The sequence below is a fragment of the Heptranchias perlo genome, chromosome 11 (assembly GCF_035084215.1).
Source record: "Heptranchias perlo isolate sHepPer1 chromosome 11, sHepPer1.hap1, whole genome shotgun sequence".
In the NCBI taxonomy this organism is placed as follows: domain Eukaryota; kingdom Metazoa; phylum Chordata; class Chondrichthyes; order Hexanchiformes; family Hexanchidae; genus Heptranchias; species Heptranchias perlo.
This window is the reverse complement of record NC_090335.1, coordinates 73,895,287-73,922,618: the sequence shown is the minus strand read 5'-3', so window position 1 is coordinate 73,922,618 and position 27,332 is coordinate 73,895,287. Positions and strand designations below refer to the sequence as shown.

The window sequence follows — 27,332 nt, the reverse complement described above, 5'->3', positions numbered from 1 at the left end:
ATCTGCCGTGGTGGGATTTGAACTCATATTCTCTGGATTGTTAGTCCAGGCTTCTGGATTACTAGTCCAGTATCATAAATATTACACTCGCCTGTTAATGGTTAATGGTTAAACTGTAGTCAAAATGTATCCCTTATAATAAAATGTAGTATAATCACTGTTGGGTATATTCACCTCAGGGATTACAGTGTTAGAAAAACTATGTCGGGTAAAGTGGTGAAGAGTACTGATGTTTATGTAAATATACAATTCTCTCATGTGTAAGGTGGTGAAAAGCTAAATAGCAAAAGAAATGCCAAATTAGTGGCTTGTTAAGTGCTTGCTAATATATGGGGTGGGGGGCGGGGCTTGCTAACATATGGGGTGGGGGCGGGGCTTGCTAATATATGGGGTGGGGGCGGGGCTTGCTAACGTACGGGGTGGGGGCGGGGCTTGCTAATATATGAGTGGGGGGCAGGGCTTGCTAATATATGGGGTGGGGTGGGGCTTGCTAACGTACGGGGTGGGGAGATGCAATGTCACCAGGCGTGGGAACAAGAAAGTCTGTCGCATGGTCCCAGCTGCCATCAGACCCAAGCTGGCGGGACCCAACTTCCATTGGACATGAATGGCATGAGATACTCTCTGGTATTTTTGTTCCGGGCTTAATGTGCACCCGGTATAGTGAGAGTATCGAAAATTGGGAGAGATACATAACAGACGGCTGATCCGATATTGCCCGCTTTACACTGTCGGCCAAAGTCAAAACTCCCCCCAATAACTCACAAAAATCAGGCACTTAGGGTTAGAAACCTGTCTTGGGCAATACTGCAAAACGGGCGATGGTAAATCACTCGCCCGCTTTACACTCCATTTGACTTCAGTGGAAAAGAAAATGGGCGGAGTGTAAAACGGGCGGCCGATTCGCCATTGCCCGTTCTGTGCTGCCGCCTGAGACGGGTCCCTTAATCTCCAAATATTGTTGCCATGTCGGAGCATTTCCCTTTAGACATTTCGTCAGAGCCGTTGGCTTCATTTCAATCACAAAGTTGTTCCCATTTCCAAATGTGCCTGTGCTGTCCAAGTGAACAGAGGCTGACTTGAGTTGAGAAGGAGCAGCTTGTCGGGGCTGTGAATGAAACACTCTGATGAGTGACGGCGGGGGTAAAATGACCAGGCAGGGAGACAGGGAGTGAGGCGAAGGAGACTGGCATAAACTGCTCTTCTGCAGTTATCCCTGAGAATGATAGAGAGCTCTTTAATTTGTACGGTTTCTTTGTTTGAATACAGATGTACATTCCTAAGAGCTGCACATGTTTATTTTTGCTTTCAAAGTAGTCCGTTTCTGACTTAATTAAATTTTCTGTTGAATAAAATGAGTATTGGATGCAGCGTGCAGTGCAGGTTGTGTGTTGTTAATTTGATTTTTTGGTGAATGTCGTGTCTATTGTGCAGGTGATTTCTCACCTCATGCAGCATGTGAATAATGAGTTTCTACAAGGGCATGGTGGCTGGACCCACGATCTGGAGAGTGTGAGTCAGTCTACCCGCTAGCTGTATGAGCACAAAATCTAGGCTGACACTCCGGTGCAGTACTGAGGGAGTGCTGAACTGTCGGAGGTACCGTGTTTCAGATGAGATATTAAACTGAGGCCCCGTCTGCCCTCTCAGGTGGACGTAAAAGATCCCATGACACTAATCAAAGAAGAGCAGGGGAGCTCTCCCTGGTGTCCTGGCCAATATTTATCCCTCAACCAACATCACTAAAACAGATCATCTGGTCATTATCACATTGCTGTTTGTGGGACCTTGCTGTGCGCAGATTGGCTGCCATGTTTACAATGACTACATTTCATTGTACATCATTGGCTGTAAAGTGCTTCGGGGGACGTCCTGAGGTCATGAAAGGTGCCATATATCCAAGTCTTTCTTTTTATTTGCATCTACTCTTGATGTACCTTCATCATTACCAGAAGTATCTTCTGCATGAGTTGCTGATGTGTCCCTAATTGTAGAGGTGCCCTTAGAAGCCACTTTTATAGGGCTTATGCTGGCACAGAGCAGCTACTTGTATCACCGTCATTCAGTTTTTCCTAAGCCTCCGTAGCACAGCTCCACTGAAGACCATCTGAAGGACAGACCAGTGTCCATGTAGAAAGTAATAGAATCCTTCCTGATTCTGATGGATACCAGTTTTGATGGGCTCTTTACCTGAGTTGCTCTGGCGGCTACTGCAATTGCAAATGGTGCAGACTGGATAATTATTTATCTTTGACTTCAATGGAAATGAAAATCAGGAGAGATGTATAACGGGCGGCTGAATTTATATCACCCGTTTTACACTATCACACAAAGTCAAAATGACCCCCCCCTTATGTGTCCAGTCTACTAAGTCTCCTAGAGATCGTTCAGCTTCAACCTTACCTACTTCATCACCACTCATAGATTACATGCATTGGCCATTCCCTTTCCTAAGTGCAGTCCTTTACATCTGCCTGCATTAAATTTCATCTGTTAATCTTCTGCCCAGTCATATATATTTTTTTAACTCATTCTGTAAATTCTGAGCTGGCTCTTTTGGTCCCACTGCCCCTCCTAGTTTGGTATTGTCTGAAATTAGACGACGTTTGCATTGTGTGTCAGAGTCCGGAGGTAGATTTGGTGGTGGTGATTTGGTGCAGCGGAATCTCATTGAAACATATAAAATTCTGACAGGGCTAGACAGACAGAGGATGTTTCCCCAGGCTGGGGTGGGTGGGGGGGTCCAGATCGAGGGGTCACAGTCTCAGGACACGGGGTAGGACATTTAAGACTGAGATGAGGAGAAATGTCTTCACTCAGAGGGTGGTGAACCTGTGGAATTCTCTACCACAGAAGGATGTGGAGACCAAGTCACTGAATATATTTAAGAAGGAGCTAGATAGATTTCTAGACACAAAAGGTATCAAGGGATATGGGGAGAGAACGGGAATGTGGTATTGAGATAGAGGATCAGCCATGATCATATTGAATGGCGGAGCAGGCTCGAAGGGCCGAATGGCCTACACCTGCTCCTATTTTCTATGTTTCTATGTCCGCCCATTATAGAACCAGCCTGACCTTCAATCCATCAAAATCAGTGGAATGAAGATTAGGTAGCTTCTATGACAGGCGGACAAGTCACTCAGCCCGATTACCTCCCAGGGGCTGAAGGTGAAAATCTGGCCTCAAGTCACTGATGTAAATTAGAAACAGTCGTGGTCCCAGTACTGAGCCCTGGGGCATCCACTCAGCACCTCGCCCCCAATCCCGACATAATTCCTCTAACAAGAGCCCGTTGATTTCTACCCTTCAGCCAATTTCTTATCCATTGCCAAGTTTTATCCTGAATCCCCATACCTTTTAAGCTTAACTGGTAGCCTTTCATGTGAAACTTTATCAATTTCCTATTGGAAACCCTTAGTACACAATGACGTGGAGTTTACTCAGGTTGTCACTTCCTCAAATAAATCAGGGATGACGTAGGATGCTTGGTGTAAGGTGTTCCTTGGATTTAAGCTACTGCATACCCCACCATCATCTGTTCAGAAAGGAGAGGGCATACTTCCAAGCAAACTCCACCAACGCATTATTGCTTTTATATGTAATGAGCTTCAAAGCTATTGTACTCGGTTTGTGAAGATCAAAATGTTGACGTTACCTGTTGGGCAAATTAGACAAAGCTAGAGAAGCAGCTGCTTTGCGCCTCCCTCTTAAGCAGGGCTTTGGATGGTTTCCCATTCAATGAAAGACAATGGGGGGAAAATTGGATAGGGCCTGTTTTTGGGCGGGAGCAGCACGATCCGTTATTACCCCGCGCGCAATGGTCCCTGCGCAGGCAGGATGAGACTTTCGTCAGGCCTGAGGACTCACCTGCAATCTGCGTTGGAAATCAGCGTTGAACGAGCATTCCATGCAATTCACACTTTCCACCAACAGGGGGAGATCCAATCTCTTAAAGGCAAGCTGTCTGTTAAGAAATCTCTTAAAGGTAGCTGGTACCTGTTATTTGCTGAATATAACAGCCTGCTGTCTGCACGGAGTCTGAACAGAGTTCAGACATTGCACACGTAAAGCACAGATGCAGGTCTCATCCCTATGTTTACATACTGATGAGTTATGTTAAAACATTGGATAAAGGTTGTGCACCACAAAATCCCACATCCACCAATCCGCATGCCAGACCTCACCAATCTGCCAATCTGAGAGTCCGTGCAGGAAGGTTCTCTGCTGATGCACCAGAGGCCTTGGTGCAAGAGGTGGACAGAAGGAGGGACAGCCTATGTCCGCGGGGGGAGGGCAGCAAGATGCCCTCCAGACATACACCCAAAAGGCAGTGGGAGGCAGTAGGGGATGAAGTCAATGCCAGACGCACAGCATCATGAACATGGATGCAGTACAGGAAGAAGTTCAGTGCTTTGACATGAGTGGTCAAGGTGAGTGAGGTCAACTGTCAAGTGGCGTCTCTGACCAACTGCACCACGAGACGCATCCACTCCTCCACACACTAAACCCCCCAACACCCACCTACCAACAAACTCTTTCCATCAGAACTCAACTCTTCAAATCAGATGCTTCCTCTCACCCTCACACATTGCTACTGTTGCAAGCCGCCCACCCACAACTCACAGGCCACACACACTGGCAGCTATTCATAAATGACAGGCACATTGCCCAGACCCACGTCCCGCTTTCTTGCAGGAGAAAGTAGCGGATATCAGTAGGCAGCAAGTGGCAGTGGCATTCAGCCCCTCGAGCATGTTCCGCCATTCAATGAGATCATGGTGGATCTGTGACCTAATTCCATATTTCCACCTTAGCCCCATATCCCTTAATATCCTTGGTTCACAGAAATCTATCAATCTCAGATTTAGAATTCACTATTGAGCTAGCATCAACTGCCATTTGCAGAAGAGCTTCCCAAACTTCTCCCAACCTTTTCATGTAGAAGCATTTCCTAACTTCACTCCTGCACGTCCTGGCTCTAAATATTAGGCTATGTCCCTGCGTCCTCATATTCAAGTGTAGGAGACCTCCAAAAACAGTTGTAAATGTGTGGGCAGCCAGAAGTAATAATCCAGCCACTAACTTGTAAATCCTGCATAGTCCCTTTAAATAGCGCTGGTAGGGGGTCCTCCAGGCATTTTAAGACACGTTCAGGTGGTCGGGGTTAAGATTGTGCGTTGAGTTGAGCGTTAAGTCCCAAAATCGTGTGTATCACTTTAAATCAGCGTTGCACACTGATTGAAGCCATTTTCTCCCTACTTTACATGATTCCAGCGTTCGTTATCTGCGCCTGCGCTAACTCCTATACCAAGATGGCGTCTGGCACACGTCACGCTGGAAACGTGTGTGTGCATCCAAGATGCCATCTTGGATGTCGGAGAGGCCGTGTAGCGCCGAAATAACGGGCGTTACACGGCCCAATTTAGCGCCCAATGTTTCTATCTTTGAAGACTGTCATGTTTTTCTGTGTGGACAACAGACTGTCCAGTAACAGTCCTGCTCCTCCAATTAGGTACTGTTTTTGCTTAGAAAAGTACCATCAATGAGCACCATAACACAGTGAGTTCAGAAATTTATGTTATGCTGCATTAACTTTCTGGAACTGTCATGGTGCACTCAATATAGATATATAGGAACAGGGGCAGGCCATTCAACCCCTCGAGCCTGTTCCGCCATTCAATATCATGGCTGGCCTGTATCCTAACTCCATCCACAAGCCTTTGCTCCATATCCCTTAATACCCTTGGTTAGCAAAAATCTATCGATCTCAGATTTAAAATTATTATTTCAGCTAGCATCTACTGCTTTTTGTGGGAGAGAGTTCCACACTTCTACCACCCTTTACGTGAAGAAGTGTTTCTTAACTTCTCCCCTGAATGGCCTGGCTCTGATTTTAAGGTTATGTCCCCTTGTCCTAGATTCCCCCACCAGCGGAAATTTTTTCCCTCCATCTAACCTATCAATTCCTTTCAAAATCCTAAAACCCTCAATCAAATCACCCCTTAACCCTCTAGATTCCAGGGAATACAAGCCTAGTTTATGTAATATCTCCTCTTAATCTAACCTTTGGAGCCCTGGTAACATTCTGGTGAATTTGCGCTGCACTCCTTCCAAGGCCAGTATATCCTTTCCAAAGTACGGTGCCCAGAACTGTACACAGTTATTATGAAGTAGCTCATAAAAGGACCCATTTTCCTTATTGCATATTTCCTCAATGATATCGGTGTGAGCACAACACTGTCGCCCTCACTCCCTTAAATGTTCACATTCAAATATCTCCTCTGGTCATATTTAGCAGCATTCGCCGTTCTATTTTGGCATCATCCTCATACTTTTCTTTAGTTGAGTAACTTTTTTCCAATCTTCTCCTCGGACCATAGTGTTGTCCAGCTGGAGTTGTCACATTCACCTCCATCTCTGAGTAGTTTTACATTGTCATTTATTAGTTGGCTGCTCTCAAGCACCAAAAAGGCTATTCTGTTTTCAAAAAGTCAGTCAAGGAGGACCAAAACCTGGTCTGAAATGCAAATTTTGCAAATTACGCATGCGGCCATTGGTTCAGCCATCTCCTTTCTTCCCTGAACAGCTGTATGTGTGGCCCATCCATGTTAAATAGTGGTTAATCTGCTTGAGAAACGTTTTTAGGTGTTAGCCTCAAAGTCAGAAGGTTGTGGGTTCAAGTCCCACTCCAGAGACTTGAGCACATAATCCAGGCTGACACTCCCAGTGCTGCACTGAGGGAGCGCTGCACTATTGGAGGTGCCGTCTTTCATTTGGGACATTAAATCGAGGCCCCATCTGCCCTCTAGGGGTGGACGTAAGAGATCCCCTGGCACTATTTCGAAGAAGAGCAGGGGAGTTCTCCTTGGTGTTCTGGCCAATTTTTATCCCTCAACCAACATCACTAAAAAAAACAGAAAATCTGGTCATGATCTCATTGTTGGGATCTTGCTGTGCGAAAATTGGCTGCTGCATTTCCTACATTACACGAGTGACTACACTTTAAAATACTTCATCGGCTGTAAAGCACTTTGGGACGTAATGCTCGCTTCTAAGGCAGTTAAACATGCCAGTAATATTTGACCCCCAAAGGGAAGTGGCATGGTGGTCCCTGGGTGATTAAGGCTACTGTCTGGAGCCTTGAGCCTCTTCAGCAGCCAAAAGTAGACACAATGAGGTGCATGCTTCCATCATAGTAATCATACAATGTTGGCATGTTAAAGCAGGTCTTAAGGAGCCTGGGGAGGGCCAGAGGTATCCTGAAGTACAGCCTTATTAATGTACTGAGTATCACGGTAATGCACTGCATCCCCCACAACTTAGTGGCGTGAAGACCCATCATTGAATACCCCAGAGGAGAAAGCAGCCTCAAAAAGGACCTCAGAGAAACAGGAGGAGCCTGGAGAGACGGCAGAAGAAAACCCAGCTCTTTGCCAGAGCAATCCAGAACCAGCACCACTACTCTGCTCTCTCCACCTCCACCATATTCCTATTTCAATATTATTTAATGAGGAGAAAGAAAGGAGAGCAAACACGTTAAGGGCAATTAGGGATGGGCAATAAACGCTGGCCTTGCCAGCGACGTCCACATCCCATGAGCGAATACAAAAAATTACATGACTACTGCTTGGAGGCTTTTTTAAGCAGGGAAGATACCAACAATATATCCACCAGGGGGCAGTCAGGTTTAACAAGCCACCCAATAAATAACAGAACAACCTAGCCACCATCTGTACATATATAGAAGAATGGCAGATAAAGTTCATTGTAAGTGAGTGCAAAGAATTACACACTGAAATAAAGAATGGGAAATACATTTATTTGCTGGCTTGGGGGGATGCCAAAAGAGAGCTGGGAGTGGCAATATTAGCAGCCCCAATGTTGCTCTCCCTAGCATCCGGGAATACTGATTCGCTAGATGCTAAGGAGAGGAGAAGCTCCGCCCCCTTTATGTTGCCCCAGGATCTCTGGGGCCTCCCTCTATGGGCCGAGCAGGGCCTGCCCAATGATGGGCAGTCAATGAGGCAAAGGGGGCAGAATTGCTAGCATTTCTGCCTCAATTTCCTCCCCTTGTATCTCAGGATGCCCATTGGCAGTGACTGCCCCAAGAAGTCGGCAGTGAGCCATCCATCCATCCTGCACCCTCCTCAGATCAGCAAGGTGAAGAGGCCGGAGCAGGTAAGTGCCCGACCTCGACTGTGGGGTTTGGTGCCTGGAGGCCTGTTGGCTGCTGTTCTTCAGCGGGAGCCCGAAAGCCGCAAGGCTGAAGCTGCACTCCCGATTCAGCTCCCAATTGCTGATTCAAGGCCCCGCCAAGACATGGGCCTGCACCTGGGGGTGCAACATGACCAAACTAACAGCCCGGCCCACCAATTTCAGACACATGGCGGGCTGGACAATGGGAGCAGACTTCCAACGCGTTCCGCTTGTCCTCTCCCCCGGCGAGAGGACGGAGAGAGGAATGTTGGGGTCAGTATGTACTTGAACAGCAGCAATCAATAAAGCTCTCAGAATACTGAGGCATATTGCCAAATCACTGCCTCATACATGATGGATTTTCATGTGCGAGGGGCTGAATGACCTCCTCCTGTTTTTATGTTCCTATGTTCGCACATCCCTCGACCCCTCTATTGCCTGTGTGCTGTCAGACTGCTTGTCTGACATTAAATCCTGGTTGAGTTACAACTTACTCCAGCTCAACACTGGGAAGACCGAAGCCAACAAGTGTGTGGTTGCCACCATCAATTTGGCTTCCCTGCCACGAACTGTATCGCTCTCCTGAGCCATTCCCGCAGGCCCTCTGGTTTTTAGCACATTGTTTGAAGTTAAGTTGAGTTTGACAAGCACGTGCTATCCTTCACCAGGATCGCTTACTTCCAACTCCACAGCATTGCCTGCCTCCAACCTTACCTCACTCAGCCCCTCTGTCGCTGAAACTTCACTTTCAGACTCGACTATCCCAATGCTCTCCTTGCTGAGGTCCCAACCCCCCCTCCCCTTCTATAATCTCCAAGATGTTCAAGTCTCTGCTCCTCATGTCTTGTCCCACACTAAGGCGCATTTGTCCATCAACCTTGTCCTCACTGACGGTCAATGGCACACCGTCCCCCAACATATTAAATTTAAAATGCTCATCCTTGTCTATATATCTCTAGTGGCTTACCCCACCCCACTTCTACAGGTTCCTCAATCTCTATAACTCCACCTGAGCGTTCCACACCTCTGACTCCAGCCTTCTATTCATCCTCTCCCCTTCACCCAATCATTGGCGGTAGAGTCTTCAATCGCCCGAGTCCTAGGGGGCAATTTTAACCTGACTCGCGAGGCGGGAACTCCGCGGGATCGGGATTGAGATCGGGACCTCAATTGGAGAGTAAAATCAGGCGGGAGGGTTAGGTCAAAATGACTCACTACTCTCTACTGAACTCTCTCCTTAGATTTCACCACCTCTCTTTCCATCTCTGAAAACATTTTCAAAACCCATCTCTTCAGGTAAGCTTTCTGTCGCATCCCCTAATCTCTCTCTTCCCAGCTCAGTGCCTACTTCCAATGTCCATCTGTGAAGTGCCTTCAGGTGTTTGATATGTTAAACCCACTTCACAAATTCAAGGAGCCTATCCAGGGGGCGCCATCTCACTTATCTTGGAGCCATTAATGGAACCTGTATCTGACTGAAAAAAAATACTGTTATGTTTTTCATCCCTCCTTTCCTTTAGGTTTTCCAGTGACAAGAAAGCTTAACTGACTTGGAGACTATAAGGGAGATTTTACACTTCAGCACATGCCTAGAAATTGGGTAACCCCAACTCATGATTTTCAGGCCATTAATTTTAAGCAAAGTGGAAAATCACCTCTTATAAACCAGTCGCAATGTCTTTTTTCAAAATATTTTATTAGGGCAGTCTCACTTTGTAATCATTTAGTGGACCACATAATACTTCAGGCATGGAAGGAGTCACTTATGCATCGGCAGGTGGAATCAAGTCTCTCCATTTTGTTGGATCAATCCTTATTGCCTTCTCATTCTCATGTTCATATTATCCTCAGAAACACTTAGGTCAATCACATCAGGTTTAACTTTCTTGTAACAAGATGCGTTCTTTCTGACTCCGTGACCATCTCCTCCTGCGGTTACAGCTGATCCTGTCCTGTTTATGTTTGCGATGTGTACGGAGGGGAATTTTCCTTACCCATGGTCACACCTTTTCTCCTTCCTAATATTATTGTCCCTGTCTATTAGGCACTCTATACCCTGTAGTGCCCACTGGTCATGGAAAGCCTCAAAAGTGGGCAACGCATGCTGCCCCCCCCCGCCCCCCCCCCAGGGCCACTCGGTCACGGACAAGACTGCGGAAAAGAGGCAGGCAGCCAGAGCGAATCCCCCTCTTCCCCCCTTCCTCTCCGGGCCGTGCTCATCCTCGTCCCGTGAATAGCCATCTTCGCCACACCTAGGAGCAGAACCCCAGGGAGGTCCTCCGACTTGCCTGCCCGGCTCCCACTCCGCATCGGGTGGCCAAAACTCAGGAGCGAAGGGCTAAAATGTAACCAAAAAATGAGGAGCAGCCCCTTCATATAATTAAGTAGCGGCTGCAACCACACACTCTCTCAGAATATGAAACACAGGTCACGTGCTGCCAATCACTCTCCATCCCAAGTTCACCCCCCTGGGGGTGGGGGGCATTAGATAGCGAGCAAGTCACAGGGGAATGCACGGAGTGAGGCACAAAACATGAGTGGGCAGGAGGAGCTGGGGGCGGATTGATGCAATTTTTTCTTTGCAAAGATTGGTTATGTACTTCCATAAAGTTCCATATTTAATGATAATCAGGGATACATTTCAATCACAATTTAAGCATAAATTGGTCCAAGGAATCACAATGAATTGAACAGTTTGAGACGGGATTAGAAATGGCAACAAAATGCTGGAAACACTAGCTCAGTGACCTGGTCAAATGACACGGTCCCTACCCCATAGTCTAACTGAACCACCCAGATCCAGTCGATACGTGCGGTAAGTGAAAGATTGTGTTTCTAAGACTAGACCCATCACTCTCCCTCTCTATTCTCCATACACAATCCCAATTTCCTACCAGTTTCCATCAGTTACCTCATCCCAGGAATGTCATCCTGAGGATTATACGGGCAGGACTGTTCCTGGTTAATGGGGCCGATTTTAAACGCCTCTGCTTGGTTGAAACGGGACGGTAACAGCCTAGAGAAACGACGTCGGGTCATTTACCGCCCCTTTTAAGCTGGGGCTCCAGCCGCCGCCATCTTGCGTGGAGTCCGAAGAAGGGTGGCCGGAGCACCGGCCGTGTTTCAGGTGGGAGACCACTCGTAATATGTAAATCGGGGGTCCTACAAGGTGCATAGAATCCCGACTGCAACTTTAAGGTACGAACACACTCTGCCAACGCTCCTCCCGTTTGTAGTGGCGTCGAGCGACTTAAAGGGCTCATAAAACGGACAAAGATATCTTTTAACTTTCAATTTTGTGGCGCCAGGAGGAGCATGAGCGCAATAAATGTCAACTCCACGAGAGCTCTACCGGCCCATGCGAGGGATCCCCCCCCCCGCAACCCTCAGGGATCACCTCCCCTCTCCCTGTCTCCTCACAGGAGCTGGCTAGTTTTCTGCCATTCCCAACTGGTAAGCTGCCCCGAAGCACTGGTTTGGTTCCGGCAGCTCTCCAGCAGCATGCAAATGAGGCTCGGGATTCTTGGCGGTAACAACCCGAGAGAAGGACACCTTGGACCGAGTGCGGGTTGTCTTCAAAAATCTCTGCCTGGTCCCACTGCGTGTTAGCATTCTCACAAAATAGGAGTCGGCCAAGTTGCCATTTGGATCAAGGGTCACCGGTGAACTTTTCCCTAGAGAGGAGAGAAACAGATTTATTAGACAGCGTTAGACACTCAGATCAATGATTGACAACTGCGGGGTAAGACTGTCAGTGTCTGGTGTGAGCTCCATATTACCCGTTGTACTATGTTCTGTACATCTTATAATACTGAATAACAAGTAATATGGGACTCCCTCGACCTGGCCGATTGCAGCTTACTATCCATTTAGTCCCATTCCCCTGCCCATTCCCCATACCCTTTCAAATTTTTCTTTTTCAATTATTTATCCACTTCCCTTTTAAAAGCTATTGTGCATTCTGCTTCTGTTTCTGGTCCTAACAACTCTTTACATGAAAAGATTTCTCTTAACCTTGCACTTAGTTTTTTTTTGCTGATCGTAAACTTATGCCCTCTAGTTACTGACTCACTCCCAATGGAAATAGTTTGTCCAAATTTCCCTCATCAAAACTCCTCATAATTTTGCTAACCTCTGTCAGATCTCCTCTTAACCTTCTCTGTTCTAATGAAAACAACTCCGTTTCTCTAGCACCTCTCCTCATAACTCAAGTCTCTCAGCTCTGGTATCATGTTAGTGAATCTCTTCTGTACCCTCCTATGCAGCAGCTTATCAAATACCTTTTAAAAATCCATATCCACAACATCCACTGCATTGCCTTTGTCAATTCACTGTTATTTCCTCAAATAAATGCCCATCAATCAGAACCCATGACTACGTCCCAGTGCTGTACAGTCAGAGCAAACACTGTCAATTCTATATAAATATTATACTGTGTAAATGTCTTAGAGACCTTCGAGAGGGAGATTTACTAGAATGGTACCAGGGAAATGGGCCTTCAATTATGTGGAGAGACTGGAGAAGCTGGGATTATTCTCCTTCGGGCAGAAGGAGGAGATTTGTTCGAGGTATTCAAAATCATGAAGGATTTTGATAGAGTAAATAAGGAGAAACTGTTTCCAGTGGAAGGGTTGGTAACCAGAGGACACGGATTTAAGGTAATTGGCAAAAGAACCAGAGGTGACATGAGGAGAAATTTTTTTACGCAGCGAGTTGTTCTGATCTAGAATTGTAAGATTCTCAAAATTCACAGATCCCCCAAAACTTGGAGAAAAACCCTAAGGAAAAGGACTTTGGACTCTTTTCTAACCATTTCAGGGTGATGAAATATTGGGCCTAACAGAGGGTGATTCAAGGTCAAAAACCAAGATTTGGTATTTTAAAAAGGCATGTTTGGGCTTGTAAAGGAAAAAAAGGCTGCAACAGGAGTTGGGATCAACCTCTGTAATAGACGGTTTGAGTATTGGAGTTAATCAAACTGTCTGGGGAACTGTGTGACCTCACTCAGCCCCTACTAGACATTTACATTCAGACAATAGACCCACGGAAGAGCAGTCCCCACCCAAATTACAGGACCCATCCAAAACATGCATAAAACAAATCCAATCAGCCCACTCCATAGAAATCTCAGGCCCAGTCAGGAAACTCAAAACCTGAGCACAATGATTACAATCAAGCAAGAGCTCAACAACTCATGAAACCATCCCGAAACCACTTCACACATTCACAAACAAGTTACTCTTAACGAGCCAGCCAGAATCTTACAATAAACCGGGTCAGATTTGGCGCGCAGATAAGGAGGCTTCAATTAGTATAATTGAAGGCCCATTTTCTCAAGAAGTTCAGTTCAGCCAGGAGTTCGACAGCTCGGGAGACAACAGTTCAACAAGGCGAGGGGGCAACAGAAAGAAGTTTAACAGAGAAGGTCAGCAGCTCTAGAAGCAGGCCGACACACAAGAAGAAACCAGAGCAACAGCCCCAATGACCATCAGACATCTTGCGGCAACAAGGGCCTTACGAAACAACCAACCGAATATTACCACCAGCCAACCGTGTAATATTGGGCCACCGCGTCCAAAGAAAACCAACTCGGGAGAAAACCGAAGATCCGCAAAGTTTCCACTCTACAATCTATTCCTGACTTACCTCTGGGTAAGTTTTCTACTCAAAAGACTCTAAATCCTATCGCTTTACGAAGAAAAGTGGGTACTCACCCGATAGATCCAGGACGCACCCTACCGCATCAGCGGACCCCCGAAGACTGACCAGCTACGCAGTTGAAGTCCTCTACCGTGTCCGGGGTACGGCAGACACCAACCAACACATACAGCGAACCCCGAAATCGCGAACCAGCTCAACTGTCAAGGATTCGTTTGGTGAGCATTATCTCTGGTCCTTTAGAGCCCAACTTAGCTAGTAAAGTGGGATTGGGAGGGGTGAGGTATCTTTCTACTGTAATTTCCCTCGTGTGTACCGAAGTGTTCCCCATTTTATTAGAGTGTTAAGATTGTTGTGTTGTATTTCCTCTCTTGAATAAAGATCAAAGTGTGACTTGGAGGGGAACGTGCAGGTGGTGTTGCTCCCTTTTGCCTGCTGCTCTTGTCCTTCTAGGTGGTAGAGGTCGCGGGCTTGGGAGGTGCTGTCGAAGAAGTCTTGGCGAGTTGCTGCAGTGCATCCTGTGGATGGTACACACTGCAGCCACAATGCGCCGGTGGTGAAGGGAGTGAATGTTTAGGGTGGTGGATGGGGTGCCAATCAAGCAGGCTGCTTTATCTTGGATGGTGTTGAGCTTCTTGAGTGTTGTTGGAGCTGCACTCATCCAAGCAAGTGGAGAGTATTCCATCACACTCCTGACTTGTGCCTTGTAGATGGTGGAAAGGCTTTGGGGAGTCAGGAGGTGAGTCACTCGCTGCAGAATACCCAGCCTCTGATCTGCTCTCGTAGTCACAGTATTTATATGGCTGGTCCAGTTATGTTTCTGGTCAATGGTGACCACCAGGATGTTGATGGTGGGGGATTCGGCGATGGTAATGTCGTTGAATGTCAAGGGGAGGTGGTTAGACTCTCTTGTTGGAGATGGTCATTGCCTGGCACTTATCTGGCGCGAATGTTACTTGCCACTTATGAGCCCAAGCCTGGATGTTGTCCAGGTCTTGCTGCATGCGGGCTCGGACTGCTTCATTATTTGAGGGGTTGTGAATGGAACTGAACACTGTGCAATCATCAGCGAACATCCCCATTTCTGACCTTATGATGGAGGGAAGATCATTGATGAAGCAGCTGAAGATGGTTGGGCCTAGGACACTGCCTTGAGGAACTCCTGTAAACAATTTTACAACACCAAGTTATAGTCCAACAATTTTACAACACCAAGTTATAGTCCAGTAAATTGCTGGACTATAACTTGGTGTTGTAAAATTGTTTACAATTGTCAACCCCAGTCCATCACCGGCATCTCCACATCTTGAGGAACTCCTGCAGCAATGTCCTGGGGCTGAGATGATTGGCCTCCAACAACCACTACCATCTTCCTTTGTGCTAGGTATGACTCCAGCCACTGGAGAGTTTTCCCCCTGATTCCCATTGACTTCAATTTTACTGGGGCTCCTTGGTGCCACACTCGGTCAAATGCTGCCTTGATGTCAAGGGCATCTCCATCTTGATGTCATGGGCAATCACTTTCACCTCACTTCTGGAATTCAGCTCTTTTGTCCATGTTTGGACCAAGGCTGTAATGAGGTCTGGAGCCGAGTGGTCCTGGTGGAACCCAAACTGAGCATCGGTGAGCAGGTTATTGGTGAGTAAGTGCCGCTTGATAGCACTGTCGACAACACCTTCCATCACTTTGCTGATGATTGAGAGTCGACTGATGGGGCGTTAATTGGCTGGATTGGATTTGTCCTGCTTTTTGTGGACAGGACATATCTGGGCAATTTTCCACATTGTCGGGTAGATGCCAGTGTTGTAGCTGTACTCGAACAGCTTGGCTAGAGGCGCGGCTAGTTCTGGAGCACAAGTCTTCAGCACTACAGCTGGGATGTTGTCGGACCTATAGCCTTTGCTGTATCCAGTGCACTCAGCTGTTTCTTGATATCACGTGGAGTGAATCTAATTGGCTGAAGACTGGCTTCTGTGATGGTGGGGATATTGGGAGGAGGCCGAGATGGATCATCCACTCGGCACTTCTGGCTGAAGATGGTTGCAAACACTTCAGCCTTGTCTTTTGCACTCACGTGCTGGACTCCGCCATCATTGAGGATTGGGATGTTTGCAGAGCCTCCTCCTCCCGTTAGTTGTTTAATTGTCCACCACCATTCACGACTGGATGTGGCAGGACTGCAGAACTTTGATCTGATCCGTTCGTTGTGGATTCGCTTGGCTCTGTCTATAGCATGTTGCTTCCGCTGTTTAGCATGCATGTAGCTTCACCAGGTTGGCACCTCATTTTTAGGTACGCCTGGTGCTGCTCCTGGCATGCTCTTCTACACTCCTCATCGAAATTGGAGGATTTGAGATGGGTCAGGCAGCAAGAAGGTGGAACCAGAAAAAGGGCAAGTGCCGTTTTCCCCAGGTTGTCTGGAAAAGCTTCGGAGCCTGACGTCTTCTGGCTGCTGTATTTGGACAGAAGGCCAGGCAGCCCAAGGGCACCGAGTTTCTCAGGCCTGAAAGCGGTTGTCTTTCTGCCCCCGAATCTGGGCACAGGTCCCTGCCAAGGGGCAGGTCTGTACCAGGGGAACAGACATCCTATTAATATGACCTGTACCCAGAAATACAGACAGCTTCATGTCACCTCTATTTGGGTGTTCTCCACCTGACTAGAGCCCAGGGGATCAGAGGGAGGAAAAACAGCCCCTTTCTGCTCTCGGCTCTATGTCTGTAAGTATGATTGTATGTGTGTTTCATAGAATCATAGAAAGGCTACAACACGGAAGGAGGCCATTTGGCCCATCGAGTCCGCGCCGGCTCTATGCAAGAGCATTCCAGCTAGTCCCACTCCCCTGCCCTATCCCCGTAGCCGTGCAATTTTTTTGCTTTCAAGTACTTATCCAGTCCCCTTTTGAAAGCCATGATTAATTCTGCCTCCACCACCCCCTTGGCAGTGCATTCCAGATCCTAACCACTCGCTGTGTAAAAAAGATTTTCCTCATGTCACCTTTGGTTCTTTTGCCAATCACCTTAAATCTATGTTCTCTGGTTCTTGACCCTTCCGCCAATGGGAACAGTTTCTCTCAATCTACTCCGTCTAGACCCTTCATGATTTTGAACACCTCTATCAAATCTCCTCTCAACCTTCTCTGCTCCAAGGAGAACGCCCCCAGCTTCTCCAGTCTATCCACGTAACTAAAGTCCCTCATCCTTGGAATCATTCTCGTAAATCTCTTCTGCACTCTCGCTAAAGCCTTCACATCTTTCCTAAAGTGCAGTGGCCAGAATAAGTGTTTAATAAAGGTTGATCATGATTTCCATACTTTTGTACTCTATGCCTCTATTTATAAAGGCCAGGATCCAATATGCTTTTTTAACTGCTTTCTCAACCTGCCCTGCCACCTTCAACGATTTGTGTACATATACCCCCAGATCTCTCTGTCCCTGTACCCCTTTTCGAATTGTGCCCTTTAGTTTATATTGCCTCTCCTCGTTCTTCCTACTGAAATGTATCACTTCACATTTTTCTGCGTTAAATTTAAATTTCATCTGCCACGTATCTGCCCATGCCACCAGCCTGTCTATATCCTCTTGAAGTCTATCACTATCCTCCCCCTTTCAAGTTTTGTGCCATCTGCAAATTTTGAAATTGTGCCCTGTACACCCAAGTCCAAGTCATCAATATATATCAAGAAAAGCAGTGGTCCCAGCACCGACCCCTGGGGAACACCACTGTACACCTCCCTCCAGTCCAAAAAACAACTGTTCATCATTACTCTCTGTTTCCTGTTACTTAGCCAATTCTGTATCCATGTTGCTACTGCCCCATTTATTCCATGGGCCGCAATCTTGATGATAAGCCTTCCATGCAGCACTTTATCAAACGCCTTTTGAAAGTCCATATACACCACATCAACTGCATTGCTCTCATCTGCCCTCTCTGCTACCTCATCAAAAAACTCTATTTTGGTGATTTGGGATATTTTCAGGTCTCTAAACATGACTAAAACTTGCAGTCTGATTCTTATATATTTGATAAACACTGAACTTGCTTACTTATCATTTCCAATATGGCTGAGGGGTGGCTTATAGATTTTTTCATCCTCTCCATGATAGGTTGAGTTATATTGGACCTGTCTAGGATGAGATCTGGATCATCTGGATCTGTGACATTCTGAGTCTCAGCAACTCTGTAATGAAAGAGGAAACTTTTAGTGCTTTAATCGGTGGGAAGATTTCAGACCAGAGTCCCAATAGGTGATGAGTGATCACGACAATAACTTGGACATTTTCTAATGGTCATGCTGAGACCGACCAGCAAACTATTCTGGAAAGTCAGAATCCAGGGATTTGCAGCTACCCCGCACTCACGCCGATCTCCACACGAGCAGTGGGATCCTCGAATGCTGCTGCTTCACCTCGGTTTGCGATTTTCAAATTGTTTGTCCTCTTTTCATTACTGATTAATATTAATAATAATTACTCGTCAAAAGCCAGTGGTGTTGCACCACACGGATGCAAGCCTAGTTTGAATATTTCAGGTCAAGCAGGTGTCCTGGGCCAATATTTATCCCTCAACCAACTTCACTCAAAAACAAATTATCTGGTCATTATCACATTGCCGTATCTGAGACCTTGCTGAGCACAAATTGGCTGCCGCGTTTCCTACATTACAGCAGTGACTACATTTCAAAAGTACTTCATTGGTTGTAAATCGCTTTGGAATGTCCTGAGGTCATGAAAGGCGCTGTATAAATGCAATATCTTTCATTCTTTCTTTAGAGGGTAGGAGATAATGGAACCAACGTGGGGGAGAGGGAGAGTGGGAGTTTGGGAAGGGAAGTAGGGGAGCGGGAGAGGAGATGAAGGGTTAAAGGGGCAGGAAAGAGAAGCAGGGAGAGGAAGGGAAGAAGAGGGGAGAGGGAACACAGTGGAAGGGGATGGAGAAGACTGTAAGAGAAGAAGGGAGGGGTGGGAGTGGGGAGGGGGAGATGGAGGGAAAGATGTGGGGGAAAGGGGAGAGGAAGGGAGCGTTGATGAAGGGGAATTTAAATTAGAGGGTCGGGGTATTGAAGCATAGAACAGCCAACCACCATAATACAGCCAATGAGTGGTAGGGTGCTATCGAACACAAATGCTTTTGGGGGGTGGGGAGTGGGGGCAACTGTGAAGGATGAAATGGAGTGTGGTCAGGGTAGCCTGTGAGGGACAAGAAGACAAAACCTAATCTCCATCTGTGAAGATCCTGGCCAGTATCCCACCTGGTAGATGAACAATGCCATTACAAACATTCCACTTCACTAAAAAACCCCCTTACAAATGGAAAGCCGCGTTGTAACCAGGGTAAGTGTGACCATGGGTCACACCATCGGTCCTATAGTGTTAAGGGGCTATCTCCAATCCCTGTCCGTGTTCAGCCAGGTTCCGAGCTAAAAATGGAGCGTTGCAAAGTTACCCCTTCACTCTTCTCCCAGATCTGAGTGAAGGGTCCCCACCAGCAGCACTTACTGTACGACTGAAAGAAATTTACCTGGCAAGGAGCTGCTTAGAATCCTGTAAATAAAAAGAGAGGTGATCAAAACATTGAACTAACAAATCAACACACCGTGAAAGTAAATGAGATTCACAGTAAAGGATTCAGTGTACACTTTTTTTGATCTGCCACATGCAGGAACCCACCACCATATCTAAGAGTCTCCAAAGCTACTGAGAAATTTACACTTGTGGAATTCTGTGTGCCTGACAATCTTCTGTTGGGATAGATCCCAAAATCATCAGCTTCAGGGGAAGAGGTGGCAACACTGGGAAAAGCCACAAAGATGTACCTGAATAAAGGAGAGACAATCCCTTTGCAGTTGTTTCTGTGCTTCATCGATTATTAATTCGATCTGTTCCATCTTTTTCGCCAGTGATTCAGAACAGCTCCTAATCTGTGAGATCACTCGAAGCTCCTCCTCATCGATCAGTTTCAGTGTGTACTTTTCATCTTCCTCCAACTGTTTCCTCCAATCAGAGAACTTCTTCGACAGGTTTCCTTTCAGCTCCTCGGTGAGTGTCTAAAAATCCAACCCACACTCTCATTACAAGTTGCTCTTACACAGAGCTGTTACCCTCTGAACACGGGCACTGTATAAGGTGCAGGGCCATTTCTTTTATACACATGGTGAATCGCAGTTTGATAGAACCAATCGGAATTTTCCCCGTTTTCTTCTCCACTAAAGCTGAATCCCAGGACAGGGATGTTAAAGTTTTTAAAAATTCATTCTGGGGATGTGGATGTAATTAGCAAGGCCGGCGTTTATTGTCCATCCCTAGTTGCCCCTTGAGAAGGTGGTGGTGGGCCGCCTTCCTCTTGAACCGCTGCAGTCCGTGTGGTGAAGGTTCTCCTACAGTTCTGTTAGGTAGGGAGTTCCAGGATTTTAACTAAGGACGATGAAGGGATAGCTGAGATGTGCCCAAGTCAGAGTGGTGTATGACTGGGAGGGGAACTTGGAGGTGACGGCGTTCCCATGCACCCGCTGCCTTCTGGGTGGTGGAGGTCGCGGGTTTGGGAGGTGCTACCGAGGTAGTCTTGGTGAGTTGCTGCAGTGCATCCTGTAGATGGTACACATTGCAGCCACGGTGCGCCGGTGCTGGAGGGAGTTGATGTTTGTAAGTGGGTGGGCTGCCAATCAAGTGGACTGCTTTGTCCTAGCTCGTGTCGAGATGCTTAAGTGTTGGTGCAGCTGCACCCAACCAGGCAAGTGGAGAAAAGTGCAAAATGACAGTGATGTGATGTGACAGAAACGGGGGGGTCATTTTTGGTTTCGGCAAGGGTGCAAAACAGATGGTAGCAGATCGGCCAGGCATTATACACCGCACTGGAGTCAATGGATATATGGGTGGATAACAGGTGGCCAAACAGCTAGCCCCCGTTTTTCCCCCCCCACCGCTGAAATTGAAAGAACCCATGTAAACCCACACTGACACCAACACATTTCCACATCAGACATTGCAGAGTAACTGTGCTCCTGATGGGAATGTTTGCCTGCTGGAAGCACGTCAGAAATTCTATTCGAATACTACTCCAATCATTGAAATGAATGGTTGGAAAGTCGATAAGAAAACTTATGACTGTAACAGAAAACTAAATACTGCAGAAAGCCTAGAGGAGTATAGAAAGTACAGGGACGACGTAAAAAAGGAAATAAGGAAAGCAAAGAGAGGGCATGAAAAAATATTAGCGAGTAAGATTAAAGAAAACCCAAAGATGTTTTGTCAGTACATTAAGAACAAGAGGATAGCTAAGGAAAAGATGGGACCTATCAGGGATGATAAGGGTAACTTGTGTGTAGAAGCAGAGGATGTGGGTAAGGTTTTAAATGAATATTTTGTCTCCGTCTTCACAAAGGAAAGGGATGATCCAGACGTAGTAGTTAAAGAGGAGAGGTGTGAAATATTGGATAAGGTAAACATAACGAGAGAGGAAGTACTAGAGGGACTGGAATCATTGAAAGTTGATAAGTCACCAGGGCCGGATGGATTGTTTCCTAGGCTATTGAAGGAAGCCTGAGAGGAAATAACGGATGCTCTGAGGATCATTTTCCAATCCTCACTAGATACAGGGAAGGTACCGGAGGACTGGAAGACGGCAAACGTAATACCATTGTTTAAAAAGGGTATGAGGGAAAGACTGAATAATTATAGGCTGGTCAGTCTTACCTCGGTGGTGGGCAAACTATTAGAATCAATACTGAGAGATAGGATAAACTGTCACTTGGAAAGGCATGGTTTAATCAGGGATGGTCAGCATGGATTTGTTCAGGGAAGGTCATGCCTTACAAATCTGATTAAATTCTTTGAGGAAGTGACAAGGAGGATTGATGAGGGTAGTGCAGTGGATGTTGTCTACATGGATTTTAGTAAGGCATTTGACAAGGTCCCACATGGCAGACTGGTCAGAAAGGTAAAAGCCCATGGGATACAGGGAAATGTGACGAATTGGATCCAAAATTGGCTCAGTAACAGGAAACAAAGGGTAAAAGTCGATGGAAGTCTTTGCGAATGGAAATCCGTTTCCAGTGGTGTGCCACAGGGCTCAGTGTTGGGTCCCTTGCTGTTTGTGGTGTATATTAATGATTTGGACTTGAATGTAGGGGACGTGATTGGCAAATTTGCAGACGACACAAAAATTGGCCATGTATTTGATAGTGAAGAGGATAGCTGTAGACTCCAAGAAGATATCAATGGGTTGGTGGAGTGGGCGGAAAAGTGGCAAATGGAGTTCAACCCAGAGAAGTGTGAGGTAATGCACTTAGGGAGGGCGAACTGTAAAAGGGAATACGCAGTAAATGGGAATATATTGAGAGACCTTGGAGTGCATGTGCACAGGTCCCTGAAGGTGGCAGTACAGGTAGATAAGGTTGCGAAGAAGGCAAAAGGAATGCTGTCCGTTATTAGCCGAGGTATAGAATACAAAAGCAGGAATGTAATGATGGAACTGTATAAAACGCTGGTAAGGCCACAGCTGCAGCATTGTGCGCAGTTCTGATCACCGCATTGTAGGAAGGACGTAATTGCTCTGGAGAGAGTGCAGAGAAGATTTACAAGGATGTTGCCAGGGCTTGAAAATTGCAGCTACGAGGAGAGATTGGATAGGCTGGGGTTGTTTTCCTTGGAGCAGAGGAGGCTGAGGGGAGACTTGATTGAGGTGTACAAAATTATGAGGGGCCCAGATAGAATAGACAGGAAGTATCTGTTTGCCCTAGCGGAGAGTTCAAGAACCAGAGGACACAGATTTAAGCTGATTGGCGGAAGGATTAGAGGGGACATGAGGAAAAACTTTTTTACCCAGAGGGTAATTACGTCCTTCCTGTAATGCGGTGACCAGAACTGCGCACAATACTCCAGCTGTGGCCTTACCAGCGTTTTATACAGTTGCATCATTACATCCCTGCTTTTGTATTCTATACCTCGGCTAATAACGGACAGCATTCCTTTTGCCTTCTTCACAACCTTATCTACCCGTACTGCCACCTTCAGGGACCTGTGCACACGCTCCAAGGTCTCTCACTTCCTCTAAACGCTGCCCGAATTGGTGGTAGAGGCAAAGACCCTCAACTCTTTTAAAAAGTACCCGGACCAGCACCTAAAGTGCTGTAAGCTGCAGGGCCACGGACCGGGTGCTGGAAGGTGGGATTAGAATGGGCACCTGGTTGTTCTTCGAGCCAGCAACGGACACGATGGGTCGAATGGCCCCCTTCTGTGCTTTATCTTTTCTATGGTTCTATGGTTTCATGAAAGCCATGGGCTATTGCAGCCACAGATTTGATATACATTCCAGGCATGTGAAGGTCGCCCCTCCCCCCATCGAGTGCCAGCTTGGGTCAGTCAGTGACACCCTCACCCCTGGGTCAGAAGGTTGTGAACTTGAGTTGGGCTGTCAATGCCTAGCAACATAGGAACAGGAGGAGTCCATTCAGCCCCTCAAGCCTATTGCCCCATTCAGTTAGATCATGGCTGATCTGCACCTCAACAAGATTTACCCGTCTATGAGCCATATCCATTGATACCCTTACCTAACAAAAATCTTTCGGTGCAGATTGACGTTCCGGGTAACGAGAGTTATGGAACTAAGGCAGGTAAGTGGAGTTGAGAACAGATCAGCCCTGATCTAATTGAATGGTGATGATGTGGAGATGCCGGTGATGGACTGGGGTGGACAAATGTAAGGAGTCTTACAACACCAGGTTATAGTCCAACAGTTTTATTGGAATCACAAGCTTTCGGAGCTTTCCTCCTTCGTCAGGTGAGTCACCGAAAGCTTGTGATTCCAATAAAACTGTTGGACTATAACCTGGTGTTGTAAGACTCCTTATAATTGAATGGGGGCAAAGGTGCTCGAGGGGCTGAATGGCCTCCCCCTGTTCCTTTATTCCTAAATTGCTCCCTGTATAATAGCAGAGGCTTATTTCTTTATTAACATTTTGGGAAACTCCTATATTTTTAGCTGACTGGCCCTTAGCAATCACATCGCAATCAAATCAGGCTTTTGGCCGAGTCAGTTTCAGAGAACACAGATGACCAATGATATAATAACATTCTGTCTGACGTGTGGGTGGAGCTGAGCAGCTCTCCCCGCCCCACATCAAACACAGGGGGAACGTGGTGTAATCAGTGACACGTCCCTAACAGGACCAGCCTGATTTACAAGGACTGTTTCTGAGGTGGGTGTTTACTTACCCTTCCTAAATCCAGTTACACACAGTTTTCTGTACCTTTATTTCAGCTTCTGATTTCTCCAAGTCTTGCAGTTTGATTGAACAATTCTTCTGATCTCCAAGAAGGTTCTCAACTTTGCTCTTCAATTCCTCCTATAAAAAGCAATTAAAATAGTTCAGAAAGTGGATTCCCAGCAGGAATCTAAAAGGACAATGATGCAGTCCCAGGAGTGAGCCCGCTGGCTGTGGATAGAAAGTGGGTCTGGAGATCAATAATATCTGGTCACTGAATGGAAATCTTCCCTTTTCAGATTCTCGGTGACGAGACATTTACTGCACTGTTATAAACTGAGTAACAGCACACAGGCCTACAGCTCTTCACTGCCACACATTGGGCTGGGCGTTTGGCTTCGCATTTGATTTTTGCAGCTTTTTTGGAACATGGAGGGGGAGACGTCCAGTTTGGGCAGGACTGTCGGAGGTGCCGTCTTTCAGATGTGATGTTTAACCGAGGGTCCCGTCTACTCTCTCAGGTGGACATAAACGATCCCATGGCGCTATTCGACGAAAAGCAGGGGAGGTATCCTGGCCAATAGTTATCCCTAAAACAGATTAACTAGTCATTTATCTTATCGCTGTTCGTGGGATCTTGCTGTTCCCAAATTGATTGCCATGGTTCCCTACATTACAACAGCGACTACATTTCAAAAAAAGTACTTCATTGGTCGTGAAGCACTTTAGGACGGTCTGAAAGGTGCCATATAAATCCAAGTCATTTCTTTCTTTGACTCGCAACTGAACATCTCCCATCTGGGCTTTGGACCTTTCCTACGCTGGCAGCTTTGTTTTCACACACCTCCTAATGCACAGCTTGTCCTCTCAGCTGGACAGAAAAAGAGTGGGGAGGGAGGGGACGACAACAAACCCAATAACAGAGACCCGGTGCTGGCAAGAACGAAAAGGAACATTTCTCGAAATAGGGAGATCCATCAGCACCAATACTTTGGGTAGAGCCTACACTGGATGAAGACTTAAACATTAACCTGTCTCTTGCCTTTACAAATTCAGATAGACCTGCTGAATTTTCCCAGCATTTTCTGTTGTTTGTTGAGATTTATAATTTTTGCAGTTTCTTTTTAATTCTGACGAGCAAGAAAACACTAGCTTCAAATTCCTTCTGTCTACAATCAGTTGTAATTAATTGACTAATTGTCCGTTGTGGCTCAGTGGGCTGTACTCTCACCTTCTGTGAGTTATGTAGGTTCAAGTCCCACTCCTGTGACTGAGAGCACATGGTCTGACACTCTGGTGTGGTATGAGGGAGCACTGTGTTGTTGGAGGTGCCGTCTTTCAGATGAGATGTTAAACAGAGGTCCTGTCCACCCTCTCTGTTGGATGTAAAAGGTCCCAGGACACCATTTTGAAGAAGAGCAGGCGAGTTCTCCCTGGTGTCCTGAGCCAATATTTATCCCTCAACCAACACCACTAAAACAGATTATTTGGTTATTATCACATCGCTGTTTGTGGGATCTTGCTGTGTGCAAATTGGCTGCCGTGTTTCCTACATTACAACAGTGACTACACTTCAAAAAGTACTTCATTGGCTGTAAAGCGCTTTGGGACGTCCTGAGGTTGTGAAAGATACTATGTAAATGCCAGTTCTTTTAATTTAATATTGTGAATTGTAACTCACCTTAATCGCTGCTTCTGCCTCATCCAGGCTCAGTAATGTGTGGGATTTGTGTTTCCCTATTATTGTACAGGATACACACACACACTTTTCATCCTCTTCACAGTAGAACTCCAGAATCTTCTTATGGTCCGGGCACTTTCTGTGGATAAGATCATGCACAGGGTCGACCACTGTGTGATCTTTGAAGATCTCTTTTGTCAAATGTGGCTTTAAATGAAGGGAACAGAATGCGGTTTCACACTTGAGACAGGTCTTCACAGCCAAGGATGGATTCTCGATGCAGTTGTCACACATAACAGGGGCGGATTCAGCCGCAGTCCGAGACTGACTGTATTTTTCCACTATGTTCCGCAGAGTGAAGTTTTTCTCCAGACTGGGCCGAGTGTCGAATTTCCTGCAACACTGAGGACAGCTGATCCCATCTCGATCTACTGCATGGATCCAAACAACCTCGATGCATTTCAGGCAGAAACTGTGCTGGCAGGGCAACACGACAGGGTCCTGGTACACCTGGAGACACACAGCACAGGTCAACTCCTCTTCCATAGCTCCAGCTTCTACTCTTACAACCCCTGAAAGAGAGGATTCAGGCAGCACAGTGGAGAGTGTACAAGCAGACCAGGAAATGAAACTGTAATATCGACTCGCAGGAGCTTACATGTCAGATTCAGTTTCACTTTCTATTCTTAACTCTGAGTCAGAAAGGAAAGAACTTACATTTCTATTGTGCCTTTTTACGACCTCAGGATGTCACAAAGCACTTCAAAGCCAATGAATTACTTCTGAAGTGTAGTCACTGTTGTAATGTAGGGAAACACGGCAGCTGATTTATACACAGCAAGGTCCCACAAACAGCAATGAAATAATGGCTAGATAATTTTTTTTAGTGATTTTGGTTGAGAGATAAATATTGGCCAGGACACTGGGGAGAACTCCCTTGCTCTTCTTTGTATAGTGCCGTGGGATCTTTTACCTCCATCTGAGAGGACAGACGGGGCCTCGGTTTAATATCTCATTCAAAAGGTGACACCTCCGACAGTGCAGCACTCCCTCGCTGGGAGTGTCAGCTTAGATTATGTGCTCAAGTCTCTGGAGTGGGTTTGTGATCTCAAGCTTCATTCCAGGAACACAAGCATCTCATCCAGGCACTGAGGGTGTTTTAGAAGTGCTCTCTTTTTGGATGAGGTGTTAAACTGAGGCCCTCATTCCTGTGGACAAAAAAGATGCCGTGATCCTATTTTAAGAGCGGGCGGCTTCTCTCGGTATCCCTGGCCAACATTCACCCCTTAATCAACACCATCAAAAAACAAATTAACTGAATGTTTATCCGATTGCGATTTGTAGGATCTTGCTGTGTGCAAATGGATGTTTGCCTACATTATCAACAGTGACTACAGTTCAGCAGAAATTCATTGGGGCTGTAAAGTGCTCTGAGGTTGCGAAAGGTGCTTTTCAAATGCAAATTCTTTCTTTATTTATTCCTTTGAAGCCTGTAGTAGTAAATGATCAGTAAAAGTACAATGTTCCACTTTCACAGTTTATACCCAGAATATTGTGAATAAACATTTACTGAGATCAATGCTTTTACCATATAA

At 46.4% G+C, this 27,332-nt stretch overlaps 1 protein-coding gene across 1 annotated transcript; it reads right to left on the bottom strand.

The window, feature by feature from the left end:
• Positions 1-10,804: 10,804 nt before the first annotated feature.
• On the bottom strand, positions 10,805-26,372 carry LOC137327489 (E3 ubiquitin/ISG15 ligase TRIM25-like). The gene is made up of 6 exons (XM_067993367.1): positions 25,738-26,372; positions 24,102-24,197; positions 19,671-19,901; positions 19,376-19,398; positions 17,902-18,035; positions 10,805-11,873 (listed from the first exon to the last, which is right to left on the bottom strand). The coding sequence occupies exons 1-6, from the start codon at positions 26,281-26,283 to the stop codon at positions 11,629-11,631; spliced, it is 1,275 nt and encodes a 424-aa protein (XP_067849468.1). The 5' UTR covers positions 26,284-26,372; the 3' UTR covers positions 10,805-11,628.
• Between the last annotated feature and the right edge of the window lie 960 nt (positions 26,373-27,332).